The sequence below is a fragment of the Podarcis melisellensis genome (genome assembly GCF_964234715.1).
Source record: "Podarcis melisellensis genome assembly, chromosome: 3".
NCBI classification, from domain to species: domain Eukaryota; kingdom Metazoa; phylum Chordata; class Lepidosauria; order Squamata; family Lacertidae; genus Podarcis; species Podarcis melisellensis.
The window spans coordinates 111,836,697-111,864,331 of NC_138530.1; the positions used below are offsets into that span (position 1 = coordinate 111,836,697).

Consider the following 27,635-nt stretch of genomic DNA (forward strand, 5'->3'; position numbering starts at 1 on the left):
ATTCCCTTAATCCAGCCCCCTTTGCTCCTCCTGGGGCTGCCTCTGTTCAATCAGCCTGGTTGGATTTCCTATTGGCTGATTGCTATAACTAATCACAAAAAGATACACCCATATCCTCCTATCCTTATAAGGGAGACAAAGAGCTATATATTTGACATATAAGTAATAATATATCTTACATGGAATCTTAATTACCAGCTCACCTCTTGCCCTATTGCCTTCTAAAACAAATGTTTAATCTTACATTTTTATGTTCAACAGATGTCAAGGATCTTGAGTTCACATCAACATTGAAAGATCTCCTTCATTTGAGGGTCTTTTAAACAAATGCCTGACAACTATATATCAGAAGTGTTCGATGGCGTCTCCTGTCTGGCAAGGGGGGGCTAGGCTCATTTGCCCCTCTGGTCTCCTATTGCAATATGACTCTATGAATCTAGCATTTCTTAAATCCTTTGCATAATTACATTTAAGCCAATATATTTAAGCTAATATATTTCATACATTATCATATATAGCTTTTTAGAAGGATAAATCTCCTCAAAGTAAAAGGAAGGAACAGTTTACAGCCTCAAAATAAAAAGTGAAGAAAAAGTCTCTTCCCCTGTTTACACTCCCCCCCTTCTCCAGCCAGTTGTTTTTCAAAACCATTTGCTCTTGGCCTTTCAACCTTAGGAAGAAGATATGGCTCATTTTACTGGGAGGCACATTGGTATTATTTTACTATTTACCCATTCTTAATAGTGTTTTTTCAGCCTTGGGGCAGCATATGTAATTTCCCATCAATGGGGCCCTCTTGTCTTAGGAGAAAACCTCTTGCCAAGGTTTTTTTCTGCCTGGCATGAAACCTTTGAAAATCTAAGCCCATTTAATTTAGGAACCTGATCAAGATATAAGCCAATATAAGTCTTGATTAAAAATGCAGTCTATATTCAGATGCCACAGTATGACTGTAATCCCCTTTCCCCCTCTCTCTCTTCCAGTGATCAGGTTTTGTGGGCTCTTCCGCATTCGGACAGACATGTTGAGTTCCTCCAGAATTTGACCACTACTTTTAAGGTAACTGCTTCTGGGGGGAAACCACTGCAATTAATGGGTGGTGTTATCCAACATTCGTGTTCCGCTCTTGCAAAAGAGACTTCCACAGATCAAAGTGGTCAGGGAGCGTGTGATTCATCCTGTTTCAATTTTTATTTCAAAGAACGCAATTCTTTTTGTCACTGGGCCTGAATACAAATGACACCTTAAACCAGAGTTGCACAATATTGCTTCACGGAGAGCCTGCATTCTCCATTCCATGTAATTGTCGTGATAGAGGCATTTATTTTCATGGGATGCACATGCTGACACAAATCAAATATCTTTAATACGGTCAATGACCAGAAAGCAATTTATAAAAAATATGACATTATAAGTAGTATTGTGCTACAAATAACAGTGGAAATATGGCCAATTCACAGGATTGATGCTTATATTTATGACCAGGTTTCGTATTTTAAGGTTTTAAGAATTCAATTCAGATGTCACGACTGTTTATTATCGTTCCTTCGATGTTTACAATTTGTACTCCGTTGCTGACATCATTGCTCGTCTTATTCTTGTTGCAATGTAACAGTACTTTGCCACAGGCCTGTTGATTTTGGGCTCTTTGTCAGCTAAGAGGTGTCTGATATAGGTGTCGTCTGTACTACGAGGTATTTTCCTCAGAATCGGTTCGATCAGCTCTTTTCTTGAGTCTCGATATAATGGGCAGTATAAGATGACATGCCCAATGGTTTCGATTTCGTTGCTGTTACAGGGACATAATCATCATCAGTTTTCCCAACATGCTTCAGGGCTGTCCATATATTTACTATTGATGTGCCAGTCAGAAGGTCGGCGGTTCGAATCCCTGCGCCGGGGTGAGCTCCTGTTGCTCGGTCCCTGCTCCTGCCAACCTAGCAGTTTGAAAGCACACCAGTGCGAGTAGATAAATACCATATTTTCCATGTATAAGACACCCTAATGTATAAGACGACCCGTATTTTTTTAAACCCAAAATTAAGAAATTAAGTTGTTTAGCTTTCTTGGGGGGTGGAGGAGGTCACTTCCGCCAATTGCTCACCCGCCTGCTACTGCCAATCACTTGCCACAGCCACTGCTGATCACACACCTTGCCACAGCCTTCAATTGTCTGCTCGCTTGCTGCCACCAACAGTCAGTGGCGTAGCGTGGGTTGTCAGCACCCAGGGCAAGGCAAGTAATTTGTGCCCTCTAACCCGTGGATTTTAGTAGGGGCAGAGAGCTGCGAGTGCGAGCGCCCCCCCCCCCAGATGTTGCGCCCGGTGCACACTACGCCACTGCCAACAGTTCACCTGCCCACTTGCCGCAGCCGCCAATCACCTGCCCAATTGCCGCTGCCTATCTCCTGCTTGCTGCTGCTATTAATCACATGCCCCCCACCCCTACATTCACTAACTGTGTATAAGACGACACCCAATTTTTGCCTAACTTTTTTTAGGGAAACCTTTTACACAGAAAAATACGATAGGGAAGGAAAACAGTGTTTCCGTGCGCTCTGACTTGCGTCACGGTGTTCCGTTGCGCCAGAAGCGGTTTAGTCCTGCTGGCTACATAACCCGGAAAACTGTCTGTGGACAAACGTCGGCTCCCTTGGCCTGAAAGCGAGATGAGCACCGCAATCCCAGAGTTAACCATCCAGGGGTCTTTTATCTGACCTTTTTACCTCATTCAATTAAACAGTATTTGTTGCCATTATATCTCTTAAGCTCAACCAGCTGTTTTTGAGGGGTGTTTTTTGGGAGGTTAAACAAATTGCACTCAGGGCTTCTGGGAGGTGGTGAAATTCATGATGTCAACAACAGGCATCAGCCAATCCGCAAAATGTACAGCTGACTTTTGCTGCAAGCATTTCCCTCGGCTCAGCTCAGCTCTGGACAGCATGGCAGGGGGCAGCTGCCTCTGCGATAAGACTTTGAATTCCAGTTGCTCTGAATCGCAAGTGGGGAGAGTGCTTTTGTGCTCAGGAGAACCTACTTTTAGGCTTCACACAGGCATCCGGTTGGTCCTTGTGAAAACAGGATGCTGGACTTGATAGGCTGCCAACCCAGTAGGACTCCTCATTAGAGTACAGTCATACCTTGGGTTGAAGTAGCTTCGGGGTGAATATTTTCAGATTGCGCTCCGTGGTGACCTGGAAGTAACGGAGCGCATTACTTCCGGGCTTCGCCGCTCGCGCATGTGCAGACGCTCAAAATGACGTCACGCGCATGCACAGAAATGGCGAAACGCGACCCACGCACGCAAAGACACACAGTCATGTCCTACGTTTACTTCAGGATGTGAACGGGGCTCCGGAACGGATCCCGTTCGTATCTAGAGGTACCACTGTACAGCAGTAAAGTGGTACCTTGGGTTACATACGCTTCAGGTTACAGACTCCGTTAACCCAGAAATATTACCTCGGGTTAAGAACTTTGCTTCAGGATGAGAACAGAAATCGCACAGCAGCAGTGGCGCGGCAGTGGGAGGCCCCATTAGCTAAAGTGGTGCTTCAGGTTAAGAACAGTTTCAGTTAAGAACGGACCTCCAGAACGAATTAAGTTCTTAACCTGAGGTACCACTGTACCTTGATTCTCAAACGCCTTGGTACTCAGACAGCTTGGAACCCAAACACTGCAAACCCGGAGGTAAGTGTTCCGGTTTGCGAACCTTTTTCGGAAGCCGAACATGCTCCGTTTTGAGTGTTACGCTTCCAGTTTGAGTGCCACACTTCTGTTTTGAGTGTAACGCTGAGGTCTGTCTGTTTTTGCTATTTGTTTTGCGTTTTTGTTTTTGCAGCTCTTTTATTTTTGTGACTGTGTGGAACCCAGTTCAGCTACTGATTGATTGATTGATTGATTGATTGATTGAATGTGTGATTGCAGTACAGTGGTACCTCGGGTTACATACACTTCAGGTTACAGACTCTGCTAACCCAGAAATATTACCTCGGGTTAAGAACTTTGCTTCAGGATGAGAACAGAAATCATTCAGCAGCAGCGCAGCAGCAGCAGGAGGCCCCATTAGCTAAAGTGGTGCTTCAGGTTAAGAACAGTTTCAGGTTAAGAACAGACCTCCAGAATGAATTAAGTTCTTAACCTGAGGTACCACTGTACATTGTTTATTGCTTTCATTTTATGGATCAATGGTCTTGCTAGATAGTAAAATTCAAGTTAAATTGCTGTTTAAGGGGTTCTTTTTAAAAGTCTGGAACGGATTAATCGATTTTGCATTACTTTCTATGGGAAAGCACACCTTGGTTTTGGTACGCTTTGGTTTTGGAACAGACTTCCCAAACAGATTAAGTTTGAGAACCAAGGTACCACTGTCTTATTTTTAGACAGCCTGGGGAAACACTTTCAGAAACACAGGAGTTTTTCTACCTGTTACCATTTGCCATGGTAAAAGGTGATTCCTTTTAATTAATCCAACGTTTACTTCAATTTTGTTTCAATGTTTTTTAATAGATTGTGCTGTGGCAGCCAGATTCCCCCAAGAACATCATGAAGAGCAAAGAGGTGCATTTCTACGTCAATGTGTCCGATGTCGGCGATGTGAAAGCGGCGCTTAACCAGTCGACCGTTCCATACAAGTATGAGACTCTTATTTCCTGCTATTCATGCACGAAACAAACGAGAATCTAACCATTTTGTTAAACGGTACACTCTCTCTTCCTTGTTCAGAGTTTTGCTGGAAGACGTTCAAAAAATGGTTGAGACACAAACTGTCAACGACACCGTCTCCCCGCGGAGCTCTTTATCGTATTATGAACAATATCACTCTCTAAAAGAAGTAAGGCATTCTCGTTGTTTCTCTTCTTTATTATAAATATAGTTCTGTTGATTTCTGATATACATATAACAAACATTTCAGAAAAAGGAAAAAGTAGTAGTAGTAGTAATAATAATAATAATAATAATAATAATAATAATAATAATTGTTATGTACTGAAGTTCTCACCCTGGGCCAGCAGGGGGATACTGTAGATAGTTCAGGTCCACATATGCAAATAAGGGATTGAAAGGGACGTTCAGTGATTGGATAGTTACAGAAAGTTGTTACAATTACGTTGTTCTGGAGCTCTATATAAGCAGGCTGGTTTTTGGAGGGGGGGGGTGTACCTCTGGCCCTCAGTTTGGGTATTGGTTACTCGGTTTTAGGGCCCGTCCAAAAACATGGGGTCTGTGGTACAAAACGGCAGAAAACAAGTACGGAATTTTAGAGAGAATCAGACAACGTTGGATTTTGGGGTGTTAACTGTGAACCCTCGTTTGATGTATCAGTTTGTGCTGGTCCCATGGGTTACCCGAGAGGCGAGGTCCAAGTCCGGTCCGTGGTCAAAGCTGCAACATGGAGACAGTCCGTAGTAGATGAAGCTGGGTGCAGGGCAGGGAGTTGGGTGAAGTCAGGAGCAGACAAGCAAGCAGGGAGCCAGGGCAGGTCTGGAGCTCAGGCAGAAGAGCAGGTCAGGAGCTCAGGCAGGAACTAGCAACCAACAATGTTGCTCCCGCAACTTGGGACTGGGGCTGGCCGGCTTTTATCTGCCCCGAGGCATAGGGCAGCCCCGATCCTCTGGTGACTCACCTCTCCTGGCCTGGAGGCAAGCACTCCTCCTGCGGGAACTTAGTTCCCTCCGCCTCTCTGCCCTGAGCCTCTGCAGCTCAGGAGAGGCTGGAGGGTTACCAGACTCAGAGGCAACTTCAGCTTCCTCTGACGGGGCTGAGAGTGGAGCACCTGCAGGCAATGGGTCCTCCATCACCTCAGGAGCCAGAGCAGACTCAGCTGGTGCCTGCACCTGAGGACCCAGCACAGGTGAGGACCCTTCAGGCTCATGCCCCAGCCCCGGCTCAGCTGGTTCTGGAGGCGGGGAATCCTGTGCAGGCTGGGATCCCTCGGGTTCAGCATCTGAGTCTGAATCCCAGGCCATCACACAGTTCCTCAGTTTGGGGTGCAGTACAAAATGTGAGGCTCACAGTGCAAAACAATATCAAACGTGTACGACACTTTGGCATCAGTTTGGAGGGGATTCTAAATCTCAGGGTTCCTGTGTAATAAAGCTCAAGGAGCAGAAGGGGAGGTCTCTTGTGTGAAGGGAACACTGTCTTGGATGCAATCCATTCTTCCGATCAGTGTAAACTCCTGGAGTGTTAAATTAAATGGCCAGTTATAGGTATGAGGAAGCAAATGGGGTTTGCTTTACTTTCATATTTAAAATAGGCACCGATGTAGATTTTTTAAAAAAATTCTCCTTATTCCATTTTAGATATACTCCTGGATGACAGAAATAGCTGCACGACATTCGGATATCCTCCAAAAAATACACATTGGGGATTCTTATGAGAAACGACCACTCTATATTTTGAAGGTACAGTTTGTCAAGAGCTCCCTACCCATACCAGAGGCCTTGCGTGGATTCCCTTTTGAACCCTGAGAGAGTTAGAAGAATCTCTGGAGTCAGGGTTTTGGATTTATCTACCATGAGGCCGTGTGAGGCAGCTGCCTTGGGCAGCAGATACTGAAGGGCGGGGACTAGACAGAGCTGTTTGTGCCGTGTGTCCTGGCCTACACTAGCCTTATGCCCTCATCCTGTCCCATCATCAGTGTAAAGGTAAAGGGTAAAGGGTCCATTAGGTCCAGTCGTGGCCGACTCTGGGGTTGCGGTGCTCATCTTGCTTTACTGGCCGAGGGAGCCGGTGTACAGCTTCCGGGTCATGTGGCCAGCATGACTAAACCGCTTCTGGCGAACAAGAGCAGCACACGGAAACGCCGTTTACCTTCCTGCCAGAGCGGTACCTATTTATCTACTTGCACTTCATGCTTTTGAACTGCTAGGTTGGCAGGAGCAGGGACCGAGCAACGGGAGCTCACCCCGTCGCGGGGATTCGAACCACCGACCTTCTGATCGGCAAGTCCTAGGCTCTGTGGTTTAACCCACAGCGCCACCCGTGTCCCATCATCAATGTAGTAAGGTTGAATTCCCAGTCTGACTGGCTTTTGTAAATGGAGTTGGGTGAAGGAAGGAGGAGGTAACAAGAACAAGATTCAGGGACCAGGGTAGCACCTGAGAAATGTGTTTTCAGGATTCGCCGTATTCCGGTGAGTGTAATTTGTCCTGTCTGTCTTCAATGCTGAATTTTAAATTGATGGAATTTACCCTGGGACCTGACGGTGAAGGGTGAGTATCATTTTGTAGTACAGTGGTACCTCGGGTTAAGAACTTAATTCGTTCTGGAGGTCCGTTCTTAACCTGAAACTGTTCTTAACCTGAGGTACCACTTTAACTAATGGGGCCTACTGCTGCCGCACAATTTCTGTTCTCATCCTGAAGCAAAGTTCTTAACCCGAGGTAATATTTCTGGGTTAGAGGAGTTTGTAACCTGTCTGTACAGTATAGGAAAGCACTTTGAGAAAAGGTTGAGAGGATTGTATTATAGTAACATTTTATAAACAGAGACTTGAGGCGGGGGGGATATAGAACACTTTTCACCTTGACAAATGTGCTTTGAATCCTAGAACTGTAGAGGGATCTCAAGGGTCATCTAGTCCAACCCCCGTCACGCAGGAATCTTTTGCCCAACGTGGGACTTGAACCCGCAACCTTGAGATTAGGAGTCTCATGCTCTACCGACGGAGCTATCTCAGTCGTTTGAAATAACGTTCAATTAGTTCAAATAGAGGGATTTAATATGCTTATGATATGGGGTGGCAAATGTGCTTTAACTATAACTGAACAATGATCTAGGCTGCAATCATAACAGAACGCTTACTGGGAAATAAGTCTCATTGAACTCAATAGTGGGGATTCATAGAATGGCGTTACAAGTGTCTCACACGCAAATATTTTGTCTGTAAAATCCGTGGACAATGCAGATTTTTCACACTGTTTTTATGCATCGTTTTACTTTATTTTTATAGCGTGGAGATTCCAAACTATGCTAGTTGTTATGAAATGTGGTGTAGTTTTTATGGATGACATTTGACAGGGATTTCTTTAGAAAATTCTAGATTCAGGTAGGTAGCCGTGTTGGTCTGACGCAGTCGAAATATATATATAAAAAATAAAATAAATTGTCCAGTAGCACCTTAGAGACCAACTACGTTTGTTCTGGGTATAAACTCTGAAGTATCTGAAGAAGTGTGCATGCACACGAAAGCTTATCCCCAGAACAAACGTAGTTGGTCTCTAAGGTGCTACTGGACAATTTATTTTATTTTAATATTTAGAAAATTATTCAGGAAAAGGATATGACCAGGAATCTTGGTACCATCTACGAAAACCCTATACAACCGAACTTTCTGTTTCTATTCTCTTACTAGCTTTCTAACAGAGACAGAACTCCAAAGAATGCCATTTGGATCGATTGTGGCATCCATGCCAGAGAATGGGTTGCTCCTGCCTTTTGTCTCTGGTTCATAGGACACGTAAGTACATGGCATGTTTCCCCCAAACAGACTTTATTTAGACGTACATGGAACACCCATTCGTGTATATGGTCCCATACAAAATGTCATAGGTAAAATACCAAGGGGCCTGCTCAGAGGAGGAGCAACCTGACCCTGTACCCGGAGTGGCGCTTGTCCCAGGAGGCGTGGCACGGGTTCCGGGAGCGTGGCACGCCGCACGCCCCGGGAGGTGCCGCCGATTGGGGGTCGGTATTTTGTCCCTCCCCCCTTTGGAATGGCAACTGGGGCGGTCCACCCACCCACCCCCCAGCCTTGGAACTTCCCTGGCCCTGCTTCCAAAGAGCTTACAGTATAAAATAAATGGAGGGGAGGGAAGGGAAGGGCAGGGACAAGGGTAGAATAGGAAGGATGCTGGCAAATGAAATATGGAAACCTTATTAAAATAATAAAAAATATACAGCTGGGGTCTCTAATTCTTATATCAGAGAGAAATTTCATTGGTGGCTCACAGCCATCCAACATTACTCAAAGCCCCAGACCTGAGGGGATGATGATGTTGTGTGTGTTTGTTTGTTTGTTTGTTTGTTTGTTTGTTTGTTTGTTTCTAAAGCTGGCTCAAGCCCTGACAGACACTATGGCCAGGTCAATTGCCAAATGATATAAGATTCTAATGCCCACACTTGGAGTGGGAAGCACATGATAAGAGAGGAATAAGCAGTTCATTTTTGAACAGGGCTGGCTAAAACATACACAAGAGCATGGGTAGGCAAACTAAGGCCCAGGGGCCAGATCCGGCCCAATCGCCTTCTAAATCTGGCCCACGGACGGTCCGGGAATCAGCGTGTTTTTACATGAGTAGAATGTGTCCTTTTATTTAAAATGCATCATCTCTGGATTATTTGTGGGGCATAGGAATTCATTCCTCCCCCCCAAAAATAAATATAGTCCGGCCCCCCACAAGGTCTGAGGGACAGTGGACCGGCCCCCTGCTGAAAACGTTTGCTGCCCCCCGACTTAGAGAGCTTGACAGGGTGGAGGTTTTGTCGTCGTTCGACACTTCCCATCAAATCTCGTTCTTTCGTTCTCTGTAGGCCACTCAGTTTCTACAGCGAGATCAGGCCATGGCAAGACTTCTGCGGCATGTTGATTTCTATGTCATGCCAGTGATGAATGTGGACGGTTATGAGTACACATGGACTACTGTAAGTACACGTTTTAGAGAAGAATTGTGGGATTTGGTTTGGAGCATCACAAAGCTCAAGAAGACCATGAAACAGCTAGCTCTTCCTAGTCCTTCCACCTGAAAACTTCCAGTGAGGGGTGGGATAAGTTCACAATCTTAACGCAAAATGAAATGCATGCTCTTAAGCAGTGTTTCCCAACCTTGTGCCTCCAGATGTTTTTGGTCTACAACTCCCATCATCCCTAGCTAGCAAGACCAGTGGTCAGGGATGATGGGAATTGTAGTTCAAAAACAGCTGGAGGCCCAAGGTTGGGAAACACTGCTCTTAAGAATGCTTTCTTCTGTTTTGTTGGGAAAACCAACCTTTTCTTTAAAAAATCTAGAATATAAAATGTACCCTGGTTTCATACAACATCATGTATACATAATTAGGATTAGATTGGTTTTTCTTTCTTTTTTCTAAACTATAGAGCTTTAAACCTGATGGTGACAACCCATAGCGTTGAGGGTGTTCTGACTTCATGGAACCATTCATGTTGTTGTTTAGTTGTTTAGTCGTGTCCGACTCTAACCATCTCGTCCTCTGTCGTCCCCTTCTTCTTGTGCCCTCCATCTTTCCCAACATCAGGGTCTTTTCCAGGGAGTCTTCTCTTCTCATGAGGTGGCCAAAGTATTGGAGCCTCAGCTTCAGGATCTGTCCTTCCAGTGAGCACTCAGAGCTGATTTCCTTTAGGATGGATAGGTTTGATCTTCTTGCAGTCCATGGGACTTTCAAGAGTCTCCTCCAGCACCATAATTCAAAAGCATCAATTCTTCGGCAATCAGCCTTCTTTATGGTCCAGCTCTCACTTCCATACATCACTACTGGGAAAACCATAGCTTTAACTATACAGACTTTTGTTGGCAAGGTGATGTCTCTGCTTTTTAAGGTGGGAACCATTCATAGCCATCTGAAATATCGGGCATGAGTGATGTTACCCACCCACCCTTTTTCTTGTTCCTTTTGCTTAAGCATTGAGTTGTATCCAACAGAGCAGACCCATTGAACTTAATGGACCTAAATTAGTCATGTTTGTTAATCTCAATGAATCTTTTCAGAGTATGACTAACATTGGCTACAACCCACTGATTTAATATTATGTGTATAATTTCTATAGGAATATTGACTGACGTGTTCTGAAGTCCAAAGTATTTTGGACGGGAAAGGTGCAGTTGGTTGGCAACCTCTCTCCCCCCCCCCCGGTTATAAAATAATAATGTCTGTCTCATCTAGAAGGATTCCCATCTGTTTTCATCTTTGGCATTCTCCAAGATCAGCCACACTGAATAATTTTAGGTTCTTCTTCTTGTAGCACCATGTAGAGAATAGCATGTGCATAGGACAGCATGGAGTTGGAAAGGCATCCATCCCTCCATTGGAGGACAAACATTTTCTATCCAGATTTCCTTCCATGCCAAGGGGAAAGGAGGAAACAAGTTTAATTGTTACCACACAAAGTGAGCATCTCCTCAGTGTCTCCCTGCAGAATTCAATAGCATTCTTCTTCTTAACGAGACGTTTCCTTTTCTTGTCATTAAGACCTTGGCTTATTTTCCCACTTATCTCCCTTTGCTTATCTAGTTGATGACCTTTCCTAGTTGGAAAAATAGTTATCGACACAGAGCTCTTTCTAAGAAGCATACTCAGATTGTAGCCCTGGTTATAGTGTCCAAAGGTCACTCCTGTCTGCGTCCACATGCAAGACTTGAGCAAGCAGGGTGGATATTATCCATCATAATAATCCATTTATTCATCTCACATCTGCAACGGGATTTATGAGGGCATTTTACCTTCTAGGGAGTTAAGTTAAAGCAGATCAAGAGACACAGTCAGACTTGATCCCCTTTCCAGATGCTGTGATTGGTTTAATAATATACATTAAAGACTGACGGTATCAGCCTTAAAATACTTTTGAATCTTTTTTTTAATGGGGTGCATTTGTATACAGAATCGTATGTGGAGAAAAAGCCGTTCCCTGCATGGCGACAACAGATGCACTGGTACAGACTTGAACAGAAATTTTGATGCGGGCTGGTGTGGTAAGATGAATTTGTGTGGTTTTTTAAAAGACACCTTTTCTGAATATGTATTTTGTCCTTAAACCAACAATCCTCTCCACCTACCTGGAAGTAAATCCCGCTGAACTCAGTGTGACAAACCTCTGAGTAGATGTGTCTTGTATTTCACTGAATCTTCAGCTGGGGCTGAGGGGAGTTGTGGTATAAAACCAGATTGGGAAAACATTGCTATGTTTAACTCCCATATGACATGTGAATTCTAGATTGATGGTCTAGCTCTATAATAATATTTTTATTATTTATATGTCAGCCCTACGACTGGGTTGCCCCAGCCACTCTGGGCGGCTCTCAACAAAATATTGAAAACACAATAAAACTTCAAATATTAAAAAAATTTCCCTGTACAGGGCTGTCTTCAGATGTCATGTCGTTGTTTATCTGTTTTGACATCTGATGGGAGGGCAGTCCACAGGGCTGGCACGTCTACTGAGAAGACCCTCTGCCTGCTTCCCTGTAACTTCACTTCTCTAAAGATTACCCTTTCAAGAGTTGCGAAGTTGTGTACTCTAATGGGCACAGATCTTACCAGGTTGTACAGGTGAAGTAAAGTTTTGTGGATGTGCAAGTTTAATCAGAAAAGCCATTAGTAATCCGGATTCCATCATAGTTCCAGTCTGGCATCTATACATTTCTCCTTTATTGTCCTAAAAAGCATACTACTAGAGAACCTTTGTGAGCTGGAAGTATCTAAATAGCTTTGTGAGAAGAAGAAATCAAAAAGGAAATGTTAAGGATTACTCTGGAGGTCGTGAATGAGGAAGATTTCCTTGCCTTGGTGTATTTGGCCGATGTATACGGCCCATATCTCCACAAGTTTGGAGCTCTTTCCACCTATCCTTATCTGCCAGGGTGTTGACTGAAGTGCTCATGGCCTTGATGGCCAAACCTCAAGTCGATTAGGAAAGTATGCCTTTCCAATTATGGGGGAAGTGGGTAAAGAAAAGTTTTTTCTCCTCTCGTACCATTAGAACTAGGTTTGGTTGGAGGATTTGGGACCGACAAAAGAGAGAACTTATTGATGCTGCACATAAACTAGAGCTTGTTCCCACTGCAGGCAGTGATGGCCATCAGTTTGAATGACTTTGAAAGAGGATTACTGTATTTTTTGCTCTACAAGACTCACTTTTCCCCTCCTAAAAAGTAAGGGGAAATGTGTGCGCGTCTTATGGAGCAAATGCAGGCTGCGCAGCTATCCCGGAAGCCAGAACAGCAAGAGGAATCGCTGCTTTCGCTGTGCAGCAATCCCTCTTGCTGTTCTGGCTTCTGAGATTCAGAATATTTTTCTTCTTGTTTTCCTCCTCCAAAAACTAGGTGCGTCTTATGGTCTGGTGTGTCTTATAGAGCGAAAAATACAGTATACAAATTCATGGCGGATAGGGTTGTCACTGGCTACAAACCGTGATGATTAGGTTCCACCTCCACTGTTGGAGCCAATGTGCTTCTGAATGCCAGTTGCAAGAAACCATCAAAGGGGAGATGGATGTTGCATTCAGATTCTGCTTGTGAGCTTCTATGAGAACAGGATGATTTGCTGATGCCCTGATCCAGGAGATTCTTGTGCTCTCACGTGTTTGCCTACATTTGGATAAGCTGCTCAGCAGATCTTCACCTTACCCACAATGTTCAAATTGTTATTAAATATATTGGGTGCTGTGGGTTCTCCCATGTCTATGAGATTCTGGATTATGAGGTTGCCTTTCTGATTAAAACTTGCATTTCCATAAATTGGTTAAGCAAGATTTCCCATCTATTTATACTACAGGAATCTATAAAATGTCACGTATGAAACAGCCACCAGTACTATACAGGTAGAAATATCAAGAGAATTTTTATAGACTAAGGGCAGCTTGAATTCTCTGCATTCCAGTCTTCCTGAAAAAGAAGTCACATATAGGATTGGACCTTTCACATATTATGGTCATATATCCCATTACTAAATAAATAACTGAATAATACTGCAGTAGCAATGTAGGAATCCAGTAATGTTTCAATATTTAATTAAGTTTTTGATTTTATAGCACAAATACAGAATTAAAAATGCCCCTTATTTGGTTACTGATTGGATTCATACATTTTAAAGGAAATCGTTTTAAATCAGCTGCTTTTGTTTTTTTAAAGGCATAGGTGCGTCTGATGATGCCTGCGATGAGACATACTGTGGACCTTATCCTGAGTCTGAACCGGAAGTAAAAGCTGTGGCTAATTTTCTCAGGAAGCACAAGAATCATATTAAGGCATATATCACAATGCACTCTTACTCCCAGATGGTTCTGTTTCCGTATTCTTACACAAGAAATAAAACTAAAGATCATGATGAGATGGTAAGTAGCCTACTATTCACGTTTTATGTAGCCCTAGAGACCTGTCAGGGACGCAGGTGGCGCTGTGGGTTAAACTACAGATCCTAGGACTTGCCGATCAGAAGGTCGGCGGTTCGAATCCCCGTGAGGGGGTGAGCTCCCGTTGCTCAGTCCCTGCTCCTGCCAACCTAGCAGTCTGAAAGCACGTCAAGGTGCAAGTAGATAAATAGGTAACACTCTGGCAGGAAGGTAAACGGCCTTTCCGTGCACTGCTCTGGTTTGCCATAAGTGGCTTAGTCATGCTGGCCACATGACCTAGAAGCTGTAAGCCGGCTCCCTCGGCCAATAAAGCGAGATGAGCGCCGCAACCCCAAAGTCGGTCACGTCTGGACCTAATGGTCACTGGTCCCTTTACCTTTTTAGAGACCTGTTAAGAGACCTTTAAAGCCCTATACGGCCTAGGACCCTCGTACCTACGGGACTGCCTCTCCTTGTATGTCCCACAGAGGAACTTACGGTCTTCAAACAAAAACATCCTTAAGGTCCCAGGCCACAGAGAGGTTAGGCTGGCCTCAACTAGAGCCAGGGCTTTTTCGGCTGTGGCCCCGATCTGGTGGAACGCTCTGTCCCAAGAGACTAGGGCCCTGTGGGACTTGACATCTTTCCGCAGGGCCTGCAAGACAGAGCTGTTCCACCAGGCCTTTGGTCAGGGCACAGCCTCTCTCCTTTGGCAATCTTCACAGAACTTTGGCCTAATGGTTGCCATTAATTTGATTTGAATTACTTTTATAATGAAATGATTTTAGAGTGTTGTACTATTTTATTGTTGTTAGCTGCCCTGAGCCCGGCTTTGGCTGGGATATAAATAAAATTTATTATTATTATTATTATCCTGCTTTTGAACTTGGGATTCCCCAGCCCCCAAAAAAGAGATTTCCTTCATAAATTGCTAAACGCTGGCAGTTTCTACTCACAGGCTCGGTTCAAATGTTTAACGCCAAACAAGGATTTGACATCATGAGAAGGTGCAGCAGAAAGCTTCTTTGTCTGTTCCCTCCTCGTTCCCATCTAGCTTCCCATTTCATCAAACCATAGTTTGCTTACAAACCAGAATTAACCATCCTTTGGGTATCCTAGATTAAAAACCAACCACTTTCCTATTTTCAGACAAAATAGCCAATTAGCTGGCAGGAACTTCTAGCGTCCTTTCCCTTGCATGTGGAGGCAGCACGTGACGTTACTCATTCTCATGACAAGTCATGGTTTGTCATTACATCTGAATTGAGCCACAGTGTCTGAATAAAGCTGCTTTGTCCAGTGGTACCTCGGTTTACATACACTTTAGGCTACATACGCTTCAGGTTACAGACTCTGCTAACCCAGAAATAGTACCTCGGGTTAAGAACTTTGCTTCAGGATGATAACAGAAATCGTGTTCTGGCGGTGCGGCAGCAGCAGGAGGGCCCATTAGCTAAAGTGGTGCTCCAGGTTAAGAACAGTTTCAGGTTAAGAACGGACCTCCGGAACGAATTAAGTACTTAACCCGAGGTACCACTGTATTCCAGTTGTTGACTCTTACTAAGGGATCTGAGAGACTCTGACCATTCTGTGCTGTGCGTTATTTGTGATACTTAAGACTCAGAACCACATTTGTGAAGCACAAAATATTCAGGGTAAAACAGTATTTTGGAAAAAGCTCAGTTCTTGGAAGACTAGAACGCCCGACTGTTCCTACGGGTGTAAATAGGTAGGTAGGCATACTGAAGCTTTAAGCCCAGGGGTAGGCAAACTGAGGTCCGGGGGCTGGATCCGGCCCAATAGGCTTCTAAATCTGGCCCGCGGACAGTCCGGGAATCAGCATGCTTTTACCTGAGTAGAATGTGTCCTTTTATTTAAAATGCAACTCTGGGTTATTTGTGGGGCATAGGAATTTGTTCATTCCCCCCCCCCAAAAAAATATTGTCCGGCCCCCCCACAAGGTCTGCGGGATAGTGGACCGGCCCCCTGCTGAAAGTTTGCTGACCCCTGTTTTAAGCCACACTGTGCAATGAATGTAGTATGGATAGGAGAGATAATCTAGACCAGTGTTTCCCAAACTGGGGTCTCCAAGTGTTTTAGGACTACAACTCCCATCATCCTTGACCACTGGTCCTACTAGGGATGATGGGAGTTGTAGTCCAAAAAACAGCAGGAGACCTAAGTTTCGGAAACCCTGATCTAGGTGATATAGTCCAACATATGACCGACAACCATTGGCTACCCTGTCTAGAGTTACTACTTCCCCACTTTCAAGTAGAATTAATTTATGGAAACATGCATAAAATATTATACCTTATATTCAGTATTGAAGTGGTCAGGAACATTTAATTGCACGCATTAGCAAAAGTAGAATTACAGCAAATGGAAGTCTGAGAGCTGCTTTGTCTTCCCACCATGAAGTTTCTCAACCCATGGGATGAAAAGGAATTAGGGGAACCCAGCAGCAAATATTTGGATTGAATGCTTTAATGGTATTTATTTTGTTGTGGATCACTTGAGAATCCAAAGGAGGAAATAAAAAGCTTTCTGGAAAGGTAAGCGGATTGGATCATCAGGTTACAAATGCACGGAGCTTGAACTTGCTTATAAAAACATCTTGCAGAATTAACTACAGCTGGCCTCTGCCCTTATGGTAATATAAAGGTTCTTCCAAGGATTTGCAGAGAGCACTATCGCTAAAATCTGCTTGCTTAGCTAACACGGCTTTACTGACATAAAGCAAATATAGATTGCTTTTGTATATGTCATGCCTAAGAGTGTTTCTCTGTATACCGTATTTTTTGCTCTATAAGACTCACTTTGTCCCCTCCTAAAAACTATGGGGAAATGTGTGTGCATCTTATGGAGCAAATGTAGGCTGCGCAGCTATCCCAGAAGCCAGAACAGCAAGAGGGATTGCTGCTTTCACTGCACAGCAATCCCTCTTGCTGTTCTGGCTTCTGAGATTCATTATTATTATTTTCTTGTTTTCCTCCTCCAAAAACTAGGTGCGTCTTGTGGTCTGGTGCATCTTATAGAGCGAAAAATACAGTAATTAAGGAGACTTCGTTCTGGATTCTGGAAGTGTTGGGTTTTTTTTACAACAAATACATTTAATGTTGCTTTCTTTTCTTTTACTGGCTTATTAGTCAGGTTTTTTTTTCCTTTTAGCTAAAAGAAAGTGTGCATAAATATCTTGTTAGGCTTTAAGGTTTTGTTTTCCAAAACATTATTTCCTTCGCAATATAAGCAGGCACTGGTTGAGATGATGGGTGGATAGATGCTCACAAAAACAGAGTGCACCAATTCTTGGAAGACTAGCACATACTTTAAAGAGTAAAGAATGAAGCTTTTTATATTACAGCATATATAATGGCCAATAAATGGGCCAGGAATAGAACAGCATGGTTATGACATAACATAGAACTGAGATTTCTATGTAAGTTTTCCTAGAGCATTTTTTTCCTAAGTTTGCTTCTTCTATTTTACTTTATTGTTTTCAAACTGTGCACTAAAGGGTCAGATATTTTTTCTTATGCTTTAGAATCCTTGGCTTAGCCACATCTCTGTATATCTGCTTGTGTAAGTGTCTTAACTATGTCTGGAGCTTAAACATAAATCTACATAAATTAGTGCAACTAAGGTTTTTTTCTTAGGCTAATTAACTTTTTTTCCCTTCCTTTTTTTAGCAACTTCTGGCTAGCAACGTAGCCAATACCATTAAAAGTAAACATAGAAACCGCTATGTTGCAGGCCCTGGTGCACAAACAATCTGTAAGTACCTAAAATGCTACAGTAAGAATGTAAAGATTTTAGTATCTTTGTGAACAGGACATGAATAATAAGTATTTCTGGCTTCTTTCCACAGATTTAGCTCCAGGAGGTTCAGACGACTGGGCTTATGACCTTGGTATAAAGTATTCTTTCACTTTTGAGCTTCGGGACAGAGGAACTTATGGATTCTTGCTTCCTCAGAGTTTAATTAAACCAACTTGCTATGAAGCGCTTACTGGAGTCAAAGTAATAGCTGATCATGTTATTAAAAACATGTGAAAACCCCTGTATTCAATTTGGCGCCGCACAGTATAGTATCAGCTAACTTATCTGGCCCACAGGGCAGCCTAATTCAAGTTGCTTGGTATTTTCATTTCAGTGAAAATTAAACTCTGACCCATGTACTTATCCTGTCTTTTATTGCAATACTAATAGCATGCCTAGTACTTGTTAACTTCTCCACATGGCTTTATAAATCAACCAGAAGACAAACTGTCAGGTTCCAAACTCCCATTCTCCAAGGAAAAACGTTAGAAGATGCCAATCTGGAAATGTGTTAATAGCATGTATATTGCTATTCATAGCACATTCATAGAAGATAGCTAAATGTAATCTCCACGTGGAGGCATGTGACCAAGAATGAATCACTGCTATGTTCTCTTTAGAAACATCCAGTCTTCTGGCCAGCCACTACTGGAAACAGAACACTGGGTTAGATGGTAAGAGCTTTTCAATACCTGTAGTGGAATAGATTCCCTTGGAAGCTGGTGGTTTTTAAGCAGAGATTGGATGGTCATCCACCACAGATGCTTTAGCTGAGATTCCTGCATTGCAGAGGGTTGGACTTGATGACCCTCAAGGTCTCTTCCAAGTGTACAATTCTTTGATCCTCATCTTGTGCAGCAAGGCAGTTTTTATATGACATCAAAAGACAACTCTGAGAATGTGCAGGTGTAAGATGAAGAAGTTTATGGGCTTTGTTCCCTGAAGCTCACTTGCATTACATACACTATGCCCTTTTTCGCACAAAATTGGTTCCATCCATTGTATGGCAATCATATAATGTTGGTAAAGAAAGGTAAAGGGACCCCTGACCATTAGGTCCAGTCGTGGCTGACTCTGGGGTTGTGGCGCTCAGCTCGCTTTATAGGCCGAGGGAGCCGGCGTAGATTCCGGGTCATGTGGCCAGCATGACTAAGCTGCTTCTGGAGAACCAGAGCAGCGCACGGAAACGCCGTTTACCTTCCCACCAGAGCGGTACCTATTTATCTACTTGCAGTTTGACGTGCTTTCGAACTGCTAGGTTGGCAGGAGCAGGGACTGAGCAACAGGAGTTTACCCCGTCGTGGGGATTCGAACCGCGACCTTCCGATCGGCAAGCCCTAGGCTCTGTGGTTTAACCCACAGTACCACCCACGTCCCCATGTTGCTAATGTTGGTGTGTACTGCTAAAACCTAAAACATCAGCACTTCAGCTGGCAAAATAGGGAGACGCAGTAATAAGCAACAACTCTGTGTGATTTAACTTAAACCCCACAAGGGAGGTTACATTTGTACTGCACCCTTGATCCCATATAATCATTCTGAATGTTTCCATTCACTTCAGTAGAACAGGGTTCTCCCTTTCAGACTGCTTTGCGGAGATGTATTTCTATATTTTTAGTATATAAACTAATTTCATTATATGGGAATTGTTATTCTCAGGTCAATCTACATTGTACTTCGAGTATTCTGAAGCAAGGGGTTATTTCTTACCCAAACCTCGTTCCCTGGAACAGGTGTGTCTCTTTACTAGCCAAGCAAACAATTTACCTTTGGTCGGGGAAGTCTTTCCTCTTAGGAAGACGGAAGCAACGGTTATAAAAGCAACGTATTCATCTGTAAAAAGAGCTACCGCATGATTAGCTTCTGTGTTGCCGAAGCTAAATCATGCTAGCCAAAAATGAAGGTAACAGTACAATGTTCACACATTGAGAAAACAAGACTTTATGTGGTTGTATTTTTTACATGAATGCTACAGACTAAACGAGGCACGGCTTTGCACTAAATGTAAAAAACCTCATTGGTAAGAAAATTTTGCAGAAGAAACTTTATACACAGGCCTTTTTTAAAAATCTCATTTTTTTTCTTAAAAATTTAATAGCAGGTGACAAAACAAGTCTCCATAAATGGACATCTTCACACACTTAAATACAAGTGAGTTCTTAAATAAGATCTGTAGTTAGATGTACTGAAAACATGCAGTGAACCAAACAGAAAGGTCTTCGAACTGTTGTACAAATCAACCTTCTTTGTTATCCCATCTCGTAATGCACGCTGTACGTATGGAAAGTGTTTTCCTCTTCTAGCACAAACATACTTCTTCACAGGGATAAAGATGGAAACATCAACTATTATCAAACAGTGAAAAGGCCAGAGACACCGACCAGCTCAGGACATGCAGATTTCTGGGATATACGGTTGTGGAAGCTTAGTGTCCTCTGTCTTTTCTTGTCCAGAAACTTGGCGAACAGTCTTGCGTTTAAACAACCGTAGACTCAACCGCAGTAACTCATTGTCTACTACTGGAGGATTTGTGTAGGTTTGTTTGGTTGTGCCCTGTTTGAATGGAGAACAATTGCCAAGTTAGTCACAGCTGCATGGTGGGTTCAGACACTGTCACTCTATGAACTTAAAGATGCTACACAACTAGTGCTAATGAACAGTGTCTGGTTTATTGGAAGAACATTTAGCAGAATGTCTGAAAAATGATAATTTCCACTGGTATCTAGAATTATTTCAGGGGAGAAGAGCATCTTAAAACAGCCACTAAAGTGAGAAGTCATCAGGTCTTAAAAGCCTCTAGTGTTCAGTCACTAATTAAATTTCTGCCACTTTTTAAAAGGGACAAAAATGGTATATGGACAAGTACCAAACCCATTTGCAGAAGAAACCTAACTTAGGCGGCTTATGAAACAAGGGGAGGGTGCGTCAAGTTGGTTTAGATGCCTATAAAGATGATTCCATAGAAACAAGTCTCAAAGTTAAAAGATCAAGTCACTTTGCAATTACTGAATGTTAAACACATGTTTCTGTGATGCGGTGGCCTGTTAGGTGCACTTGCCTTTTCATTTTTGACTAGCTGCTTGCGGATTGCGGAGTCTCTCCTAAAGCACAGGGCCTTGCAACAGGGACCAAGATTACACAGCAGGCCAGATCGCTCTTCCTTTCGTAGCAGGGCAGCCATGTTCAGGGCCCCACATTCATGTTCAAACAAGTTCTCGGCGTCTACAGAAAAGCAACATAAAAAATATAATATTAAGAAAACGTTGGTAAAATGATGGATAAGACACCAATATACAGCTGTGCTATGTCAAGAGAAGAGTGTGTGTAACTAAAGTGAATGATGGAGCACCAAATTTGATTACTAGGGTCATCAGGAGACTACCGTATTTTTTGCTCTATAAGACTCACTTTTTCCCCTCCTAAAAAGTAAGGGGAAATGTGTGTGCGTCTTATGGAGCGAATGCAGGCTGCGCAGCTATCCCAGAAGCCAGAACAGCAAGACGGATTGCTGCTTTCACTGCGCAGCGATCCCTCTTGCTCTTCTGGCTTCTGAGATTCAGATTTTTTTTTCTTGTTTACCTCCTCCAAAAACTAGGTGCGTCTTGTGGTCTGGTGCGTCTTATAGAGCGAAAAATATGGTAACTTATGTTTGGCCCACACCCCAAGAGTTTCTCTGATCCTTTATTTCCCCCTCAGGTAAGTGAACAGTGGCTTTTCACTCCTATACAGAAAATTAAAATGTTGCACTTGGGGATACTTTACAGTGAGAGTAAATATTACCTTCCATATCGCTTACAAGGATCTTGGATGGCTTGTGTGCAATGTTTCAATATTTCAAAGGAGCAGCAACACATACAAAAAAACCCTTACACACGTCATACTTATTGGGCATGTTGCTACTTGAATGGATATTTCAAACCGCTGATTTGATACAACCTATACAAAACTAACAATATCCTTGGATTTTTTTTCTAGCTTCATTTGGACACATCCAGCAAGCCAATTATTACCTTTAGGTTTCTCTATTGTTCTCTGGCATGTTTCTTTAATTTTGGTGAAGAGTGAAGGGCCGGCAAGTTGTTTGGAAATGCCAACTCTCAACATAACAGCACCGGGAGTAAATTTCAGAAGAGCAGCTCCGGGCTCTCGTGGCTCTTTGGGCTGCTTTGGCATTAGACTAGACCAGTCTACATCTATCACATCCACAGGATCTGAAAACACACACAAAAAAGAAGTTATTCCTCTGCTCAACAGTACATATAAGGCAGCGCTGGAAAAAATTATGGTCTCTCACTTATTACCATACAACGAATACCACAGTCATTTAAATGGCTAGAAATCTGGAATTCACAGGACATCTATTTCTGAATAAACTACCATATTTTTTGCTCCATAAGATGCACTTTTTTCCTCCTAAAAAAGAAGGGGGAATGCTGTGCGTATTATGTAGCAAATGTGTGATCGATCGCTGGCTCCCTTTCCAGCCCCGGCCCCTTGCCCAGGCCTCCATTGCTGAATGTTCTGCAGGCAGAGGCTGTTTGTTTCCCCAGTGACATGTGACTGGCTGATTAGATTATCTGTCTGGAAACTATAGAAACAGCTCCCTTTCCTTTCCTAAAGAACCTGCAGAACTGTGAGTTGAACCCCATAAAAACAGGATTTTTTTCCCTTTGCAAAGGAAGCTCAACAACTTTAAGCTGATCCTCAAAAAATGGGCTTTTCCCCTTTGCAAAAGAAGCTGCACAACTGTGAGCTGCTCCCCCCAAAAATGGGGCTTTCCCACTTTCCTCCTCTAAAAACTAGGTGCGTCTTATGGAGCGAAAAATACGGTAAGTGACAGTTGCCAGCTACTCTCTAGCAAAGGGGGATGGAATCTCTTGAGTTTCCTCCTTGATGAGAAACATTGAGAGAGACTTCCTAACCCTAACCCTTCATTCTGGCTCTGGCAAGACTTAATAATTGGACAGAAGTTAAACAGTAAAGTTTGGGGTTTAAAAAAAAATATCATGGCACATTTCTAACTCTTTCCAAGTCACTTGGCCATTAAGTCTATTTCTTCTTATCTTATTGGTTGCATTTATATCCCATCTTTTCTCCAAGGAGCTCAAGGTGCCATACAGAGTTTTACCCCTCATCATCTCTACAGCAACCCTGTGATGCAGATTAGGAGGCGAGGCAGTGACTGGCTCAAGTGGGATGTGGCTGGGTTCAGACATCACAACCAATGCTGGTTTATTATACTGGGAACAAGTCCTGCATCCATATTTATTCATTTTATTCATTACATTTATACACCAGCTTTACCTTCCAAGGATCTCCTCCACATTTGATCCTCGCAACCACCCTATGAGGTAGGAGATGGTCACTGGATCAAAGTCACCCAGTGAGCTTCATGGCTGAGTGGGGATTCAAACCTTGCTCTTAAAGGTCCTAGTCCAATACTCTAACCTCTACGCCACAACGGCTCCTTTCCTTTCCCCTCCCATCATGTTCCCAGCTTTGGTGCTGAAGTCATGACTTCTTAAAACTATGGTTTCCCATGATCTGGACCAGGAAGCTGTTTACAAACCAGAAACTGATATGTTATTCTGTTATTTGGATGGGATACAAAACTTAAGAGAACAGGAAAATTTCTCTCCCCTTTCCCGTGACTAACAGAAGTGGAATTAAGCAAAATCACAAAATGAAGGCCATTCATTTAATGTGTATAAATTAGGCAGGCTGCAGAGTACAGATTATCTATACACAGAAGCTGTGTAGGCATAAAACAAAAGGGTTGAATTGATTTCAATTCACACAAGCCTGCCATAAAAAGGATTGCTAAAACTCACCTGGCATCTTCTCCTCGTCCTGTTGATCCTCCCTCTTTTCAGCATCACCAGCCAAAATTTCATCCAGTTCATCATCACTAATTGGTTCATATTCCCCGGCACCGGATCCCATTGACTGCATATCATCTATTTTGACTTCATCATCTCCACCTACAGAAGAACAGTGCCAAAAGATATCTATGTGAACTTTCAAGCTCACCTATACCAACATCAATGAAATGCAGACCTTGGCTTGGATCCTAACGTCTGAGAGTCCAGTTAAATTCATAGAAGAGTGATCCCATTAAAGCTGCCTATCTCTCCCCCCCCCCAAATGCTACAGAGTCTTGGGCCCCTCTTTGAAATGGCATGGGATGTGGGTGGCTGAAGCACAAAGGGCAAAAACCAGAGATCACCCCTCGGTGTGAGCAGGTAGCAGTTTTTGGATCCAAACCAAATGTGAGCTGCATATTATATTTGGGAAGACTTTTTAAAACCCATTTGGTTAAGAGTTTTAACAAGAAACTTTCCATACTAAATACACATTTGTTGTCATTTTAAGCGCCAACTGAACATGCTGCAGGAGATGAGTTTAGGATCTCCTACTGTTCTTGTTAGGGACGCAGGTGGCGCTATGGATTAAACCACAGAGCCTAGGACTTGCCAATCAGAAGGTCGGCGGTTTGAATCCGCACGACGGGGTGAGCTCCCGTTGCTCGGTCCCTGCTCCTGCTAACTTAGCAGTTCGAAAGCACGTCAAAGTGCAAGTAGATAAATAAGTACCACTCTGGCGGGAAGGTAAACGGCGTTTCTGTGCGCTGCTCTGGTTCGCCAGAAGCAGCTTAGTCATGCTAGCCACATGACTCGGAAGCTGTATGCCAGCTCCCTCGGCCAGTAAAGCGAGATGAGCGCTGCAACCCCAGAGTCAGTCATGACTGGACCCAATGGTCAGGGGTCCCTTTACCTTACTGTTCTTGTTAGCAGGGAAACAGTGTTTGGGGAGAAATATGTTGCAACCTTTTCCTCCTGTCTCTTTCCCTTGGCATAAACCCCTCACTGCAGTTGGCTCTAGGAGGCAGGGCACAGAGGATGCAGATAATGCCCATGTCCCTCCCCAATCCTATTAGAGTAACTGTGTGTGTGAGAGAGAGAGAGAATGAAGGAGAATGATTTGCGTTGGAGGTCATGGAAGAAGAGTCAAACACACTCTTCTAGAGGCATCTATCCTGTTCAGGGCTCTGGCTACACTGCTGAGATTGTGTTGTGAATTGGACCCAAGATCAGAACCCTCAAACAAGATGATGATGAAACACTCAATTCTCCATCAAGAAGATTCATTCAGGTATTTGGACAGCAAAAACAGACCGATAATACATCACCTTCTAAATGCTCCACTTTCTCAGCTTCAACCCCATCTTCGAATCCTTGCAAAGGTCCCAAGTCTTTATCTAGCCTTTCCTTCTCGAGGGAGGTAGAGTCCAAATAGATCACCTCAAATTCTGGATGCTCCTTGCCTGGTTTTGTTTCACTGTGCTTGGATAACTCTGCTTGAGAGGAAATATTGGCACCTCGGTCTCTCTCAGGATTCTCCAGGAGTAGCCTCTCCTTTTCACGATCTGTATCCCTTCGCTTTTCCCGCTGTCTCTCTCGTTCGCGAATTCTGTCCCGCTCTCTGTTCCTTAACCAGTCTTTGGCTGTGTCTCGGTCCCAATCTCTCTGCCTCGCGTCTCGTCGGTCCCGTTCACGATCGTGCTCATGCCTGTCTCTGTCCTGCACCCTTTCCCTGCTATCAAAGGACCCCGATCTGGAATGACCTTGGCGATCCGATTCAGGAGAACTTCGCCTGGAACTGTGGCTCCTTGAATCCTGTCGATCTGGATAAAAGTGTTAAGCAGGTGCATGACTATGTTGTACATGGACTACACACCTAACAGAGCTTGGCTGAGAATAAGCCATGTTCCGCCAGCCCTCTTCTTGCTCTTCCCCTTTGAAGGGGATATTCTGGTTTGTTAGAACACGGTTTCCCCTGATGTCCAGGCTAGGAAACTGTGGTTTAAGTGCTGCTTTACAAACTAGGGTATGATCCTATGTGCCCAGACCCCCACCCCTACAATTCACTGTTTCTTTGGCAGACAGGAAAAACTCCCTCAGCAAATGAGTCAATCTGGGAAGGGTTCCTGGAAAACAGAAAGTCTGGATGCTTCTGCTCTGAAGATGCACCGTTACACCTTCCCACATTTTTGTCAGAATGAAATATTTATCCCCAACCAGCAAGGGCAGAATATGATATATTTGTGATAGTGCCACCTTAGAATACAGGCAAAGGTGACGCTACTAAGGATCTAAGCAGTTGCCATTGAACATCTAAAGATGTTCCATGGTTAGAAAAGGCAGCATGGTTTGTTTATTGTTTTATGAAGCCATTTTAAACTGAAAGCCGCCACGGGAGCTTCTTGAGTCCAAATTCACGCAATTAATGAAGACAATAACGAAGTCTACAAATCAATTTCAAAACTTAAAGAGGGCGTCGCATCAGGAAAATCATAAACCAACAACCAACCTTCAAACAATGAAAGGGAATTGTTTTATGAGGCTAAAGATTATGAAATGCATACAACACTCGGGTAAGCGGAAGCCAGCAACTTTCCTGATCCTCTCCTCACTGCAGCCTCACCCTGGTTAGCAAAGGTCTGAGGTATTATGAGAATCTGAGGAAAAAGCAGGCAGAGGCAGCTTGTGCAAGCAAAGAACACAAGTGGAACTACCTGAAGAGGTGCTGCGGCTGGGAACCCCTCGTTTTAGTTGATCAATTCTCGACTTGCGCTCTCCGGCAATTTCTAGACACCTCCTCTCTCTCTCTCTGTCGCCGGCGCTGCTATGCAAGATCTTCTTAAGGCCGGCCTGGTCATCTCCGCTACGATGTGCAGAATCATTGGAGGGCGAGCGAAGTCGACTGGAGGTACGGCTCCGATTGCTACAAAGACTGCTGCTTCTCTTCTCTTCCGTAGGTTTATGGTGAGGGGGCTCCTCAACCACGTGAGGGGGCTCCACGGCTTCAGTCCTTGCGCGATGGCTAGTTCTGTGGGGCTCCTCAGAACTTCTCTCCAGAATACTTTCCCCACGCTCTGGAACGTCCTCATCCGACCAGTCGCTAAACGTTGTGTCCTCTCTCTTGGGTGCAGCTTCTACGACCACAGATTTCTCAGGCACTACTTCTACCAGCTCCTCTCTGGTGGTTACCGGTGGTGTCCTTGGGCCTTTTTTCTTTTTCTGGTGTGGGCCGCTGTCCTCATCAGAAGCCTCAGAATCTCCTTTCGATCTTTTGCGCTTCTTTTCAGTGCTCTTCTTTTTCTGCGCTTTCTTGGGAGAAAAGACCTGGGCTTTCTCTGGAGCCGGCTCGCTAACAAAGCGCTCCAGCGCAACGTCATCTTCTTTCTTCTTCTTCGTGGCCTTCTTCTGTATTTTAACTTTTTTCTTATCTTCGTGCGCATGGTCAGCAGCCTCTCGTTCTTCAGAAGCCCGGTTGCTTATGTTTTCTTGCACACGGCTCCTTGAACTTTCGTTGGTCTCCCGCTGCTCTCGCTGTTTGTCCCCAGAAGAGGAAGTCCGCTCCTTGAAATCACTTTCCTCATAGTGTCTGGAGCTGTCCTTTCTCTCCGGCTTTCGGTCGCTGTCTTTCCACCGGCTCTGCTTGTCTTCTGAAAGGTGCGTAGGACTAAGTGAGCGCGATTCCTGAGGTCGAACAACCTGGCTCAGTAATCTGCGTTTTTCGTCTGTGAAAGATGAAAAATATGTCATGACACTTCTTTTCTCAACAGGCCCTTACATCTGATTGTCTCGCTTAGGTCACAACTAAGTGGCCTGCACATATCCAACATTAAGGGACACAATTCCTTGTACGTCCGTTGCCGGTTACATTTTAAAATGCCCATTTTTTAAAAA

At 43.8% G+C, this 27,635-nt stretch overlaps 2 protein-coding genes across 5 annotated transcripts in view; one reads left to right on the forward strand and one right to left on the reverse strand.

The window, feature by feature from the left end:
- Positions 1–18,236, forward strand: part of CPB2 (carboxypeptidase B2) — a 29,785-nt gene extending 11,549 nt beyond the window's left edge. Inside the window, exons 2-11 of the mRNA XM_081906421.1 lie at positions 984–1,059; positions 4,509–4,633; positions 4,725–4,833; positions 6,305–6,406; positions 8,359–8,463; positions 9,537–9,647; positions 11,617–11,707; positions 13,865–14,067; positions 17,754–17,838; positions 17,933–18,236. Coding sequence (XP_081762547.1) covers positions 984–1,059; positions 4,509–4,633; positions 4,725–4,833; positions 6,305–6,406; positions 8,359–8,463; positions 9,537–9,647; positions 11,617–11,707; positions 13,865–14,067; positions 17,754–17,838; positions 17,933–18,117 — 1,192 coding nt within the window. The 3' untranslated portion in view covers positions 18,118–18,236. The remainder of the gene's footprint in view (positions 1–983; positions 1,060–4,508; positions 4,634–4,724; positions 4,834–6,304; positions 6,407–8,358; positions 8,464–9,536; positions 9,648–11,616; positions 11,708–13,864; positions 14,068–17,753; positions 17,839–17,932) is intronic.
- Positions 18,237–19,804: 1,568 nt separating this feature from the next.
- ZC3H13 (zinc finger CCCH-type containing 13) overlaps positions 19,805–27,635 on the reverse strand; it is a 48,274-nt gene continuing 40,443 nt past the window's right edge. For all 4 annotated transcript variants that reach the window (XM_081905940.1, XM_081905939.1, XM_081905938.1 and 1 more), the window contains 6 exons: positions 26,459–27,466; positions 25,073–25,567; positions 23,715–23,864; positions 21,894–22,094; positions 20,942–21,105; positions 19,805–20,436 (listed from right to left, as the gene is read on the reverse strand). In XM_081905940.1, the coding sequence (XP_081762066.1) occupies positions 20,269–20,436; positions 20,942–21,105; positions 21,894–22,094; positions 23,715–23,864; positions 25,073–25,567; positions 26,459–27,466 (2,186 nt within the window). In that variant the 3' untranslated portion in view covers positions 19,805–20,268. The remainder of the gene's footprint in view (positions 20,437–20,941; positions 21,106–21,893; positions 22,095–23,714; positions 23,865–25,072; positions 25,568–26,458; positions 27,467–27,635) is intronic.